Source organism: Aquarana catesbeiana, linkage group LG01 (genome assembly GCF_042186555.1).
Source record: "Aquarana catesbeiana isolate 2022-GZ linkage group LG01, ASM4218655v1, whole genome shotgun sequence".
In the NCBI taxonomy this organism is placed as follows: domain Eukaryota; kingdom Metazoa; phylum Chordata; class Amphibia; order Anura; family Ranidae; genus Aquarana; species Aquarana catesbeiana.
The window spans coordinates 667537379-667552132 of record NC_133324.1 but is presented as its reverse complement, the minus strand read 5'-3'; the positions used below and the strand labels follow the sequence as shown (position 1 = coordinate 667552132).

Here is a 14754-nt window from a genome sequence, read left to right as displayed (position 1 = left end):
TCATTGTTGTGGGGCCCAGAGCAGCTGCCTCATACTTGCCAACTATCCCAGTTTAAATTCCCTCATCCCTTGAAGTTTTAGTCTTGTGCTGTGTCCTGATATCTCAGTGTGAAGTGCTGGTACTAATGCTGCCCAGATCTGCCCTATTGTTGTGAACAGATGACTCACCTGCAGACCCTGTGTTTACATGTAAATAACCGACATTCATATGTAAATAGTGGCGGCATTATTGAGTAAATAGCTGCAGCCTGCAGCATTGATATGTAAATAAAGGCGGCATTCCTATGTATATCATGCTCTCCTGCAGCGAGGAGATGATGTGATGTAACCTCTAGCAACCAATCAGTGAGCAGTATTACTGTACAGTAATCTCTAGCAACTAATTAACAAGCGGAAATCATTTGCTGTAACCTCTAGCAACTAATTAGTGAGCCGTAATGTGTGCTGTAACCTCTAGCAACCAGTCAGTAAGCAGTAATAATATGCTGTAACCGCTGGCAACCAATCACAATTGCTGCCTGATCTGATACAGTAAACTGATTTTAAGTCTAGTTGTTATTTATTGTATGTCTCAGAGCAGGTGGAGAGTGAAATTGAATGGGGGGGGGGCCCAAGAAATTTTTTGCCCAGGGTCCAATCAATATTAAAGACGGCCCTGCGTATTTACCTGTGTTTACGTGTGCTCAGTTTAGCTATGTTTAAAAAAAGTAGAATTCTGTGCATCCGAGGGGCAGATTAGATACTCTGAGCATGTAAACGTAAGTACATTTAAAAGTAGGTGCATGTAAATGCACGTACATTAAAACACAAGAGAAAGTGATCTGGGAAGCATAAAATTTATACTTCCCAGAGAATTTCTCCTGTATTTAAATAAACCAAACACGGGAGGCTGGTTTGAATGTAGCCAAAAAGTGTAACTTGCCTGCTGATATCCAGGTAATAAACTTTGTTGAACCACATACACCACTACATATACCAGTAGTCAAATAGTAGACCGCTGCTCTATATATATTAAAGTTACCATATCTTTACCAGTACCTGCTCCTGTCCTTTAGATGGAATGTAAGGGGAAATTTCATCAATAAGAACCTAGACAGCAATGAAAAATTGACCTAGGGGGTTATTTACAAAAGGCAAATCCACTGTGCACTACAAGTGCAAACTACAAGTGCACTTGAAATTGCGCTGAAAGTGCACTTGGAAGTGCAGTCACTGTAGATCTGAGGGAAAGATCTAAAATGAGTGGAAGCTCTGCTGATTTTATTATCCAATTATGTGCAAGATAAAATGCTGTTTTTTATTTTCCTTGCATGTCCCCCTCAGATCTACAACGACTGCACTTCCAAGTGCACTTTCAGTGCAATTTCAAGTGCATTTTGCACTTGTAGTTTTAACTTGTAGTGCAAAGTGGATTTGCCTTTAGTAAATAAACCCCCTAGGTTTCAACCCTTATCCATGCTATCTAAAAGGAAACCATAATTTTGGCTGACAATTAACTTTAAAAATGACCAGTTATTGTTGCTCAGTGCCAAAACAATTTGCAAGCATACTCCTATAGTTGTATATAGTTGCAGCTGTGCATGGTAGCCAATAAGCTTCTAACTACAACTTGTTCAGTTAAGATTTGACAACAAAAACTGGAACCTGATTGGTTTCTATGCAGAGATGCACCCCAGATTTTTGCCCTTTTAGCCCCTAAGTAATTAACTTTTTTTGTTTTTGTTTTTTTTGTTTTTTTTTTTTACTCTTGGAGTGCAGCAAGCTCTCTACTAACCCTCCTCTACACTGTAGATGGTTAGCAGAGGGTTAGTTGCAGTCAACTGAATATGTGTTTACTTTGAGCAGCCAGCTATATGCAAAGAACACAAATGGATGATTGTAGTACATACAGCTTCACCTGACTAAGGTGAAATGTACCCCTTTAATAAATAAACCCCAGTGAACAGTGTTAGGAATCAAAATGAAGCTCATCCAATAGGCCTTGTGATGTTATGACCATCATTTCTTTTTTTTTTTTTTTTTTTAATAATCTTTATTTCAGTTTTCAAAAAAAAAACATAGAACAAGACATGTCCAACAGGTTACAATATAATGTAATCAATGACCCACTAGGGTCTGACATGTTCCGTTTAGTCATTGAACAAAGATAGCGAGAAAAACAAAAACAAAGAGAGATGCCATAGAAAAATAGAAAACGTCTAGCGATTTTTGTGTGGGAGTGACTGAGACAGTTTTCTTCAGCTAATTGGTTACCAACAGCAATCAGGTAGCAGTGGTATGGGCGTATTTATTGGATGGGTGGGGGATACGGCACATTTAATCCCTCCAGGGAGCAGCTCCCTTTTCAGGGACGGCCCAGGGAGGACCACATACAGTAACACATTATAGGTAAGGTCCCCTTCCTGCGGCCAGGTCGGAGAGAGGGGGGCCCATAGGCCTCCTACTAACCTCACTCCACCCTCCACACATTCTGGGGTACCAGGGAGCCACCCCACCCATCCAAGCGAGCCCATAAGTGTCTCCCCGAAATTAGGAGACTTATCCTATGATTGCTGTAACTTTAAGTATATACGTCCGTCATTCTCGCACCAGCTTGTCATTTAAACTGTGAATCATTTGAAGTATAGCATAAAAATTGATTACATCTGTCGTATGATAAACGTTGGAACATTGGGAGACAGTAATGAGAGAAGAGAAAAGAAAGAAGGAGGGGGGGAACAGGGGAGGGGAGCAATCCAAACGTACCTGTCATCCAGAAAATGGTTGTAGACAAGTCGCTTCCAAGCACACCGCCTTTGGTAAGATAAGGGAAGCTATATGTTTAGAGGGGTAAACCCCCTTCGTCTAGGGTCTAGACTGCCTATGAGTGCGGAGGGTTGGGTCTGCTAATTCCAATAGAGCAACATCTAAACTGGAGGGTATGTCTCTAGAATCTGTGGTGTATTCAGACCAGGGTGCCCAAATGCCGAGGAACCGGTCTCGGGACCCTCTACATGTCGCTAACCATTCCTCAGCCTCTCGGACTGCACTCACCCCTTTGATCCAATCATCTCTTGTGGGGACTCTGGATTGCCTCCAATAAGTTGGGAGCAGCCGCCTTGCCACATTCAAAAGGTGAGGCAGTATATTTCTTTTATATTGGTTGAGTGAGATCGGGGGAATATGTAAGAGGAAGTGCATCGGAGAGAGAGGAACCTCTATTCCTGTTATTACTTTTATCTGGTCTTTTATGTCAGTCCAAAAGGGTACTATTTTTGGACAATTCCACCATATATGAGTGAGCGTGCCTTTATGTCCACAGCCTCGCCAGCAGAGATCCGATCTGGTTGGATAAATGCGGGCTAAATCTTCTGGTACCCGGTACCAGCGGGACATTATCTTAAAGTTTGTTTCTTGTACTTTGGAGTCTATGGAGGAAGAATGTGTAAGGTGGTATAGTTGAGACAGTTGCAAGTCAGTAAATTCCGTCCCCAAGCCATTTTCTAATGTAAATAGGTTTGGGCAATTGGGCGGCCGAGCCTATTAGCTTATATAGTTCTGACACCATATGGGTGACGGGTTCTTCCTGCACAAAAAGTTGCTCAAACGGGGTCAGGGATAGAGGATCTCTAATTGCGTGACCGTGTCTCTCGAAAAAATGGTGTAGTTGTCTATACCTCCAAAAATTCATTTGTGAGCGTCGATTTTTAACCTGCAGGGCTTCAAAGCTCAAGAGTTTACCCTCTTTCATAAATTTGCCACAACTGGCGTCTCCATCCGCCACCAAGGGTTCAAAAAAGGCCATCTGCTCACCCGGGGGGAACCATAGGAATCCACCCAAAGGAGCAAGTGGGGACACAGGAGGTGCAATTTTAAGGAGTGGATTGATCCGGTCCCAGACTGAGAGTACCTGTGTCGTCAGCGGGGAAGTCGTTTCAGACAGCCCTCTGTGCTCCTTCGGGAACCATGGGGCATAGGATAAGTTCTTGGCTGCCAGGCTTTTCTCAAGGGAAACCCATAGCTTTGAGTGGGTGTGGAAACGCCAGTTGAGTATCCTCTGGAGAACAATTGCTCTGTAATACTGTCTTATGTCAGGAAGCCCTAAGCCGCCTTCAGATTTTGGGCGTCTAAATATCCTTAGAGCCAATCTAGATTTCCGTGAGTGCCATATAAACTCGGATAACATGCTAGTCACCTTGTCGAAGAAAAGTCTAGGTAGGGGAACCGGAAGCATCTGCAGGAAAAAGAGTATACGGGGTAGTACGTTCATTTTTATTATATTCACCCGTCCCAACCACGTAAAGGCAGTTTGTGTCCAGTGTGATAGATCTTTCTTAATCGCCGTGAGCAGCGGGGGGAAGTTAGTCGCATACAAGGTGTCGAATCTGTTTGTCAGTTGTATCCCTAAGTAACGCAGGGATGAATCTGTCCAGGTAAAGGGGAATGCAGCTCGCAGAGATGTGGATAAGTGAGAAGGCAAATGGATGGGCAGGATTTCTGATTTTGAGTAGTTTATCTTAAAGTTGGAAAGAGTTCCGAAATGCTTAAGTTCCTTCATCAGGTTAGGCAGTGAGATCAGGGGGTCCGAGAGATGGAATAAAACATCATTGGCGTAAGCCGAGAGCTTATGTTCAGTGTTACCGATCTGCAAGCCTTTAATGTCTCTACTAGTTTGCACAGTGCGAAGCAGCGGCTCCAGCACCAGGGCGAATAGCAGGGGCGAGAGGGGGCACCCCTGTCTCATACCATTCCTGATTGGGAAGCTAGGTGAAAGCGTCCCATTTACCTTCACTTGTGCACAAGGTGTAGAATATAGAGCCATGATCGAGGATACCATCCTCGGCCCAAGCCCCAGGGACCTGATTACCGCCTCTAAATACGACCAGTCAACACGATCAAACGCCTTTTCCGCATCTGTCGATAGTATGATATAGGGTTGGGGATCTGAGCGGGTACGGGCCCAGTGTATTAGCTGAATTGCCCTGAGGGAGCTATCCCGCGCCTCTCTACCTACGATGAAACCTGTCTGATGACCATCATTTCTAATGGATCTCATATATCATATTATATGCTGCATAAATACAACTATTCTTAACAATTCAATTTATCCTACAAAAATATGTACATTTCCATTGCTTGGTATTTGCCAAATAGGTGTAAAATGTTTAAAAAAAAATGGCTTAACATTTGCAATACATTCTGTAGATAAGAATAAAGAAGATGTTGTAAGTGGCTATCAGATAAAAATAACTTTGCAATACTGGAATATCCAATGCATTACAAGGGTCACATCATATCTAAAGTTTTTAAAACGATGCAGTTAAAAAAAAAACATAAATTACAGTCACTGAATATGTATGGTTTATTTAGTGTGGTGAAATGTTCCTTGTGATAAGAACTCGCTGAAATGGTAAATCGATCACTAGTTACAAAGGGCATCATGTCTAGGGAAGGAAAAACTCAATCAATCAAATGCTAAGAGGAAGGGTGGACTTGGACTTGGTCTGCTATTATGCAGAGAGGAGTGTGAGAGGAGAAGTTTAAAATGCCTGTAGATTCCTTATTTTATTTTATTTTTTTGCCTAATACATATGTTTCAGGGCTTCCAGACCCCCAACACATGCTCTGCACTAAAAACCTGAGTGAAAAAATCTGAAGAATCAAGTCACATTAGCAGTTTCCAAACTAACAATATTTTCAAACTGCAGATACAAGTAATCTGTGAATCCTAAATTCATTTTCTATGTACCAAGAAGCCCCTAGATCCTGATTATATATTGTGCATGGACTTGCTTTGACCTCTATCCTGACTTAAGGCTTAGAGGGGGTTATTTGCTAAATCTGGAGAGTGCAAAGACCTGGTTGCAGCTCTGCAGATTTTATTGCCAAAGCTTAATTGAACAAGCTGAAGTTAGAAGCTGATTGGCTACTATGCACAGATACACCAGATTTTGTACTCTCCGGTTTTAGTAAATCAAGCTCAGTGTTTCCCTTTTTATGGGCTAAGATTTGTCACCAAGCATTTAACAGTCCAATACAAGAAGTCTCAACTGGCTCTCACACCAGACTGCTGGGTAGCTGGGTTGGGCACAATAAAAGGTTTGCAGAAGTAAGCGTAAGAACTGTCACTCCTACCTCCTATCAGCAAGAATACTAGTACATACATCGATTGCACTTTAAGGAAAGCTTGTGATTTCTCCAAGAAGGGCAAAGCAACATATTTGCTTCAAGGCCAGGCAGCACATACCCACATTTCTTTCATATCCATGCCACTCACTACTTTTAGCAGCTGGGAGCAAGAAAAGAAGCATTAGTTCTTACACAGGGCTGAGTAGTCTCTTGCCACCCCGAAGTGGCAGTACTGGGGCAATCAGAATTGTCACATGAGAGGAATGGGAGTGAGTCATATAAATATCCATACCCAGAAGTACAGGATTTTTTTTTTTCACTTTGGATAGAGGAGGGTAAAACTGCTATTAGTTTGTTTTTTTTGCCATTGTGTGTCTCATTAGAGATTTCACTTCACTTCCGGTCCCATAGGCTCCACAGGAAGTGAGCGGATATCATTCAAATGAGAGGGAGATGCCATCTTAGACAACTGTCATGGGAACAAGTGTCCTAATTTAAAGATGTCCCCTCTATTCTTACTCTAATTTTGAATTTACCCTCACTTTCATTCCCGGGGACATTGGTAATCAGGACATTTAGAGAAAGTTATTGTTCCTAATAGGGATAGACAGTAATAAACAACTGACAGTCGCTCTAGCCTCACACCATGTTAGTTAAATCTTAACAAAAAAAATTTTGCTGTTAGCTATACTTTAAAATAAACTTGTTACAGTGTCCTGCATGAGCAAAGCACAGGTTTGCGTGAAGGCACAGCTGCACAGTGAAAATCAGATACATATTATTTGATATGTGTATTTTGGCAGCTCAAGTTTACCTATAATAGCATGTTCTCATAAACTGCAGTTGTGTCCTAAGTGTCATATGTTTATTCTTCCCTGCAGGTCAGAGGCAAATGACCTCGCTCTTCGTTTGGCACGACAGTACTCTGGCCACTTGGACATAATTACCCTTGATCAGTAAGTTCAACTCCATGTTACAAAAGAGCATTGACTCTAAAATTCTTTTGCATTTCATGGTGATAATTTATATTAAAAACTATGCTTTAAATCTATTTGAATATAATTTTTAATAACTATAATTTAGGATGATTTTATATATTTGCAAAGATTTAGCAAATAATAAAAACCTATAACAATCTATTTGTATAGAAGAATACTGTAAGTGGTAAAGAATACATGCAAATATTGGTTTGTTTTACTTGGACGCAGTAAAGCTCTTTGCATATTTAAGATTGTTGCATATTGTTTTTATCATATCTTAATCATACACCATTGAAATGTATGCCTGTGTTGTCATTTTATGCTTTAGTGCTTACCATGGTCATGTGACGTCTCTGATTGACATAAGTCCATATAAATTTCATCAACTTGGAAAGGAAGCCAAGAAAGAATATGTTCATGTGGTAAGTACTCTTCTTTAAAAAAAAACAATCCTTTAGTTATTATTGGCATAATTTTAGGTTTTTAGGACAATAGGCTCTGAAAACAGTTATCATTGCTGGGTACTCAAGTTTTATATGTGTAAAGCCCAGTTCACACTGATGCGCTGTGTTTTTGTCCTTTGTGAGGTGCGAATTTACCATGATTTTACCGCAAATTTACTGCGATTTTACAGCGAATTGGACATAACTGTGATTGATATTCTAGCCAATGGAATCATAATGTAAAAAAAAAAAAGGTATTAACTTCCTGTGTACTTCCTGGTTTTTGTGGAGAGTAGTGTGGTGGAATTCGCACATATGTGAACCATCAATGCGATTCAAGAATGATTTACATTGATGTCTATAGAGACTAAATTCGCAACACAGTAAACTCGCACAAGACCCTTTTTTTAATCGCATCGCATTCGTAGAGGAATCGCAACGCATGTATGTGAAATTACTTTAGGGATGACGTGCGAATTTAAAGTGTTTTTGACGCATCGAATTTGTCATGAACTCGCATCAGTGTGAACCGGGCCGAATTCATATTTTAAATATAGTAGATGGAATATGAAAAAGAACACCACACAAATCCATACATTCATTGAAAATGGCCCTGTTTAAAGTCAAAATGTACACTTAAATGGGACCTTGCAGTAAAATGCAAGGTCCACTCAGATAGCCAGGGCTCCCTCCTCCGTTACCCATCACCTACTGTTATGCTGGCCATACACTAGTAGAATTCTGGATGAAGTTTTTCCTTTTATGGATGTGTTTGATTTTCTAATCATTAGTGAGGTCAAATTGTTGAGTGAAGAGAAAATTCAAAAGAGTAGGTTAGAATTTTTTTCTCAAACTAGCAAATTTCTAACAATAAATTAGGTATTCATTCCAAAATCCAAACTTTTCATTTCGAGAGCCACATTGTATAATTTGCAGAAATTCGTAGGCTGAAAAAAAATCTGTTTATCAATTAATTCACAGCCATGGAAGAAAATAGAATTTGAAAGGCTGCCATCAGTGTGGCTGGATAGTGCACCCGTATCCTCTGCCCACACCTAAGGGCTACACATTCATTGTGCATGAGGCCTTATATCTGTGTTCCCATCAGTCGCCCCATAGCTCTGTTTCCCCAGCAGAGTCTTCCCGCACATTTGTCTCCCTGTTGGGATTCTCCCTGCTCATTCTTGTCCCCATCAGAATCTCCCCATACATCTGAGTCCCCATCAGATTCTTCCTGTACAATTGTGTCCCCATCAAACTCTCCCTGCGCGTTTGTGTACCCATTAACACCCCCCTTGCACATTTGTGTCGCCATTGGAGCCCCCACTGACCAGTTGTGTCACAATCGGAGCCCTCATTGCACAATTGTGTCCACAACAGATCCCCCACTGCACATTTGTGTCCCCATTAGAGCCCCTGCCAAACACTTGTCTTCCCTCAGAGCCATCTCCCCACACAAGTGTCTCCATCAGTGCCCCCTGCACACTTGTGTCCTGATCAGAGCCCCAACTGCACATTTGTGTCCCCAGTCATAGCCCCCCCCACACTTGTGTCCCCATCAGAGCCTCCCCCCACACTTGTATCCCCATCAGAGCCCCCCACGCTGTTATCCTCATCAAAGCCGCCCCCACACTTGTGTCCCCATCAGAGCCCTCCCTGTACATTTGTGTCCCCCATCAGAACCCCCCACACTTTTGTCCCACACCTGTGTCCCTATCAGAGCCCCCCCCCACATACATTTGTTTCCCCATCAGTCTCCCAGCACCACCTTACATTTCCCCTGTTCAGTGTCTATTACCGCTGTAGTGTGCCTCTCAAGGGCTGGCTTTAGTTCAGACCTACTGCCCCACTGTTACACAGGCATACTGTATTTGAAATTACAGCGGTAAAGGAAGCTGAATTTAACTGCAGGCCAGGAGCTGGGAGGTGCAACAGGTCTGCACTCAAATAATTTGGACCTTGTTGGGTGCAGGACTTACACTGCATACTGGTGGGGGGGGTGAGGCCCCCTCAATGCCTGTTAGTATGCAAAGCACATTTCACAACCTGAGGAGAAACTGTCCCTGCAGTGAGTCTTAGGACTCTAGCTGCAGACCTGAAAAAACATCCTAGTCAGCCGAATGTGTCCTGCAGGCCATACTTTGGAGACCCCTGTCTTAGCATTAAGCAGTCGATTTGACTTGAGTGCAACATACTTTAAATAGCCCAGAACACATGGCAATAGAGAGGCATTACATATTTCTTGCATGACGGATTACTTTAGTAATCCAAGTTTAGTTTCGTTTAAAGTGGCATTGTAAACTTTAGCTATTTCTCACACAGTTCCATGAGGGGTGCTATGGTATTACTTACGGTTAGGGCACACTACTTCCTATTAGACCAGAAGCCTCCACCGGTCCTTTCCCTGGCATCCCAAAGTGCGTCATCCTGCGGTTAGGAAAACACTCCTCACACTGCTGACATTTTCCAAAAAACCCTGATGAAACGCCTTCCAAACCTTAAATAGGTAACAGGTGAGGCTTACCCAGAGGAAGTATTACAAAACAGGAAGGGTCTTAAGAATTAAATGGGAACATAAGTTCCACCTGCCTAAAAATGCAATAGACTTTCCTATCTATTTACTAAGACTAGTAGCATAAGGAGAGTTTAGTTCCACTCTAAGCAGCTCTTTATGTATATATATTTTTTAAATGCTTTCAATAAAATAATATTTGTACGCTGCAGGCTTCATCACCTGATACCTACCGAGGAATATACAGGGAAGATCATCCAGATCCTGGAGCTGCATACGCTGAGGAAGTCAATAACATCATCAGAGAAGCTCACCAAAATAATCGCCAGGTTAGCTGTGAGAACTATCATTTGCTAAAACATATCATGTTCCTTTAAAGTACAACCAAAGGCTCCTGTGTGTGCTATGTGATGCACAAGCCTCATGAAGTAAACAATTCAGAAAGCATTTGGCAGGACTAAGTATTGGTCGGTAGTGATTGACAATCTGCAGACCTGTAAATTGGCAGTGACTGAATTCAGGAACAGTGCAGAATCGTTGCCATACCATCGTGGAGAGCTGCATTAAGTGAACTTTACTGACAGGATTAACTGTGGTGGAGCTTAAGAGAACTGGAAGTGCAGATGTACCTTTTATGTAGATATGCTGCAGCATAATATATTATGAGAAACCATAGTTCTACTTAAACATAAAATTACATGTATGGCATACAGTGGGGAAAATAATTATTTGATCCCCTGCAGATTTTGTAAGTTTGCCCACTTACAAAGAAACGAAGAGTCTATAATTTCTGTCATAGGTGTATTTTAAATGATAGAGACAGAATATCAACCGAAAATTCAGTAAAAAAACACATTCAAATTTTTTTTATAAATTAGGTTGCAGTTCAGTGAGTAAAATAAGTATTTGATCCCCAAGCAAAACATGACTTGGTACTTGGTAGAGAAACCCATGTTGGCAAGCACAGAGGTAAGATGTTTCTTGTAGGTAATGACCAGGTTTGCACCCATCTCAGGAGGGATTTTGGTCCACTCTTTACAGATCTTATTTAAATCCTTAAGTTTTCTCTTCCTCCAAACACGACGAGTTGAGTTAATGCCAAAGAGCTAAATTTGGGTCTCATCTGACCACAGCACTTTCTCCCGATCCTTCTCTGAATCATTTAGATGTTCATTGGCATGACTGTACATGTGCCTTCTCAAAGAGGGTGACTCGTCTAACACCAGTGCACTCGGAGAATGACAGCCATTGTGCACCTGGATTGGTACATCCTAACTGGATTTGGGAAAAATCATGCAGGCACATGAAATAAGAATAGAGCAAACATTTTTTGTGCAAACTGCCAAACTCACAGACCCTCCAATAAACAAAACTGTGCAATTCAATTGTTTCAAGTGGAGCTCCACCCAAAAGGGTAAGTTCCACTTTAGGGCTCCCCCCCCATTCACAAGATGGCACTTTTTTAAGGGTGGAGGGGTACCTGGCTCTCCTCCCGCCTCCCTGCCCGCAGGCTTCTGGGGCACGTCACAGGTCCCAGAATACTGCAGGACCATTCGCAATGTTAAGGGTAGCTCGCGCATGCACAGTGGGCACCCGGCTGTGAAGCTGCAAGCTGTCACAGCCAGGTGCCCACAGTTGAGATGCAGGCACAAGGGACAGAAGGTTTGGGTGAGCACATTGTTGGATCCTGGGACAGGTGAGCGTCTGTTTATTAAAAATCAGCAGCTACAGTTTTTATAGCGGCTGACTTAACATAATAATGACTGGAGCTCCTCTTTAAAGATAATTGTCATGGAATGTGTCATAAACGGAGGTAGTTTTTAGAATTTCTATCTTAGTTTTCATTAACCTGTATGATATACTATAACATCTTTTTTGTAATCCCTGGGACCTTAGTTTACATAGTGGTCCTGGCTATACAGCATTGGTCAGAATACAAATACGCGATTATAAGGTTTCTAAATACTGGGTATAACTTAGTATTGCTGTATTTGCAAGCTTGGTCTGTTCTTTATTATTTGAGTGGGACACTTAGTTATATCATACTTACCGAGGTGCAATGTTTTGAACTCAATACATTAGTCATTATATACAGTAGACAAATGATATAAACATTTTCCAATGAGAAAAATTACACTTTTAATTTTCTAGAAATTTTATTTTCTAGGTTTGTCTTTTCATACGGACTGTTTAGTCCCTAAGCCAGGCTGTTTCTGTAGAAATGTTTTAAAAGCAGCTTCTCTAGAGGAACTGAATTTATGTTCAAAACTGCTCTGCTAAGACATACTGTACAATTTTTCCATGTGTGCTTAACACAGGAAAAGGGCACATCCAAAAAAAAAACACAAGGATATCCTGTGATCTTTTACTTCCCTAAGTAGAACACCTTTGTTGGCAAGGTCTTTGGCCCTGGAGAACAAATTTAACCATCAGTTACTAGGAATGTTAATACAGTCGTGCCTCTGTCTTCATAAGTTTCGAAAGTGCTTTTTTTAAACATAACTTTTCAGTCATTATTTATTTATCTGTTTTATATATAGATCATTCAGACATCCAGGTCAACAACGAAATATTTGAAATAGGTGTTTGTTTAAAGCTCAGGCTTTAAATGTCTAAAATTTTCCTATCCATTATTTAATCCATCATTTTAGAAAGCATTAAGGCCCAAATGAACTGAGCTTCAGTCTCCTTCCAAAAAATTTAAAGTCAGCAGCTACAAATAATGTAGCTGCTGACTTTTATTAGAAAGACACTCACCTATCTAGGGATCCAGCACTGTCCTCACCAGAGCTGATTCTTCAATAGGCTTCAGGTCCAGGCGCCAGCATCTTACCTAATGGAAACCGGCAGTGAAGCCTTGTGGCTTCACAGCCAGCTTCCACTTTGCATGCATGAGCCGCAAACCCCCTTCCAACACCTGTACAAGCAAACATTTGCTTTTTAACTATAATGTCAACTGTTCACAGAGATTCTGCGCAGAAATTATATGACTTGTAAAGTTACTAACTCTGACAGTGAATGCCTGTAAAAGGCAAAAGCAACATATTCACCCTAATGACGTTGACCTGTGCTTTTATCGCTCCCCCACCATGCAGCGGCTGGGGGTGGGTGTACACATGTTGTGGCTCCAATGTTTTGCTTTGTAGGCATGGCAGGAATTACACCCCTTCATATGTGACCTATTCTGTGCAAGAGCCCTGCAACTGCGCACAATACCCTCTTGAGGGGAGCTTAAAATAAAATATCAGGGGTATAAACAGACACCTGATGGATCCCTTTTAAGACAGAGAAAGGGATTAAGGATATTCTTCAGTTCCTTTCTCTGCAGCCTCAGCTACACTGGAGAGTGAATGAACAGGAAGCGCTCTGAACAGAGGCTTCCTGTTCATTCACAAGCCAAAGCATTCTAAATGTTTACTATGCTTCAGTTATAAATGAACACAGGCGTGATCAGTCCCGACCGCTCACTGTGTTCACTCGGGAAAGGAAGGGGCTGGTATATATGTCATATTTACTAGCCCCTTTCTTTCTGGAATGACCGCTCACCATCCTGAACCCAATCCTCCTGTCTCCCTCAGCAGCTGCAGCTGGCGGAAAGGAGAAGAGGGGAAGCCGGAGCACTGCAGGGATTGGAGTAGAGGAAAGGAAGGCGGATGATCAGAGTGGGGGGAAGGTGATCAGAGTGGCAGAGCAAATACTGGAACCAATCCCCCTGTGGCTCCCCCTGTAGCAGACAAAAGCCGGTGGGAGGGAGAAGAGGAGATGCCAGATGCACTGCAGGGGATCGGTTTCAGCAATAAGGCAGTGCATGCTGGTCAGGTTCCTAAGCCCTCCTGTTGAACTGATTGGACCTGGGCCAGGTACAGGCGTGCCGGCCTGTAGCCTTAAAGCAGAACCATTCTCCCATGGAAAAAATATGTTTTGCAACACCTAATTATTAAGTGATCCTGGCAGTGAAATCCACCTAATGCATCTTCCTGAGATGGGGTGGCAATTGCATTGCACTGCTCCTGAATTCAGAGAGGAGGTGCCTCTTATGTAGGCCATGCCTGCTTGCACTACAGAGAAATGTATAAAATTTGCAGGGGGGCGTGACTGTCAGCATTGTCACACGCCTGGAGTTTGTCAATCAGTAGCTGGACAAACCCTGTCCTGCCCAATGCTTTTTGGATGGACAGCACTTCCTCCGCTGCTGAAACCCTCCCACTGTGAGCTGCAGTGTCTGGAAGGGTGAGCATGTGAGACACAAATAAAGGAGGATTTGGCTTAGTCAGGGGAGTTTAAAAAAATGTTTTATTTACTTTGTGAGGCTTTTGCATCACATAGTAGCTGGCTCTGGCTCTTGTTTAGACTGTTATACATGAATCTTTAGTTCTTTAATATCTTGTCTCTGACATTTCATTCTGCATTGTTACATTACTCACAATGTCTGTAGTGGATGGCTGGTCTTTGATTCGAAAAAAATCCTGAGAAATGGTGCTGTGAAGCATTACTTCATCCAGAAAATGGGACCGGGGATGGATGATTTGATGTGTGAATTGTTCTTTATGCCTTTATAAACAGCTTTTGTCATGAGGGAAGAAAGACTGACATTCAGTTTACAAACAAAAGCGTGATTATGAAACAACAAGAACGCGGCATGCGTACTCTGGATTATGTTATTACTATGCTGTTATTGTGCTTTGCTATTCATATCTTTTTAGAGAGAGCG

The 14754-nt window shown here is 42.0% G+C and overlaps 1 protein-coding gene across 1 annotated transcript in view; it reads left to right on the top strand.

Annotated features, from left to right (window-relative positions):
* ETNPPL (ethanolamine-phosphate phospho-lyase) overlaps positions 1 to 14754 on the top strand; it is a 62257-nt gene that overhangs the window by 18996 nt on the left and 28507 nt on the right. Inside the window, exons 4-6 of the mRNA XM_073602230.1 lie at positions 6990 to 7064; positions 7417 to 7510; positions 10256 to 10372. Coding sequence (XP_073458331.1) covers positions 6990 to 7064; positions 7417 to 7510; positions 10256 to 10372 — 286 coding nt within the window. The remainder of the gene's footprint in view (positions 1 to 6989; positions 7065 to 7416; positions 7511 to 10255; positions 10373 to 14754) is intronic.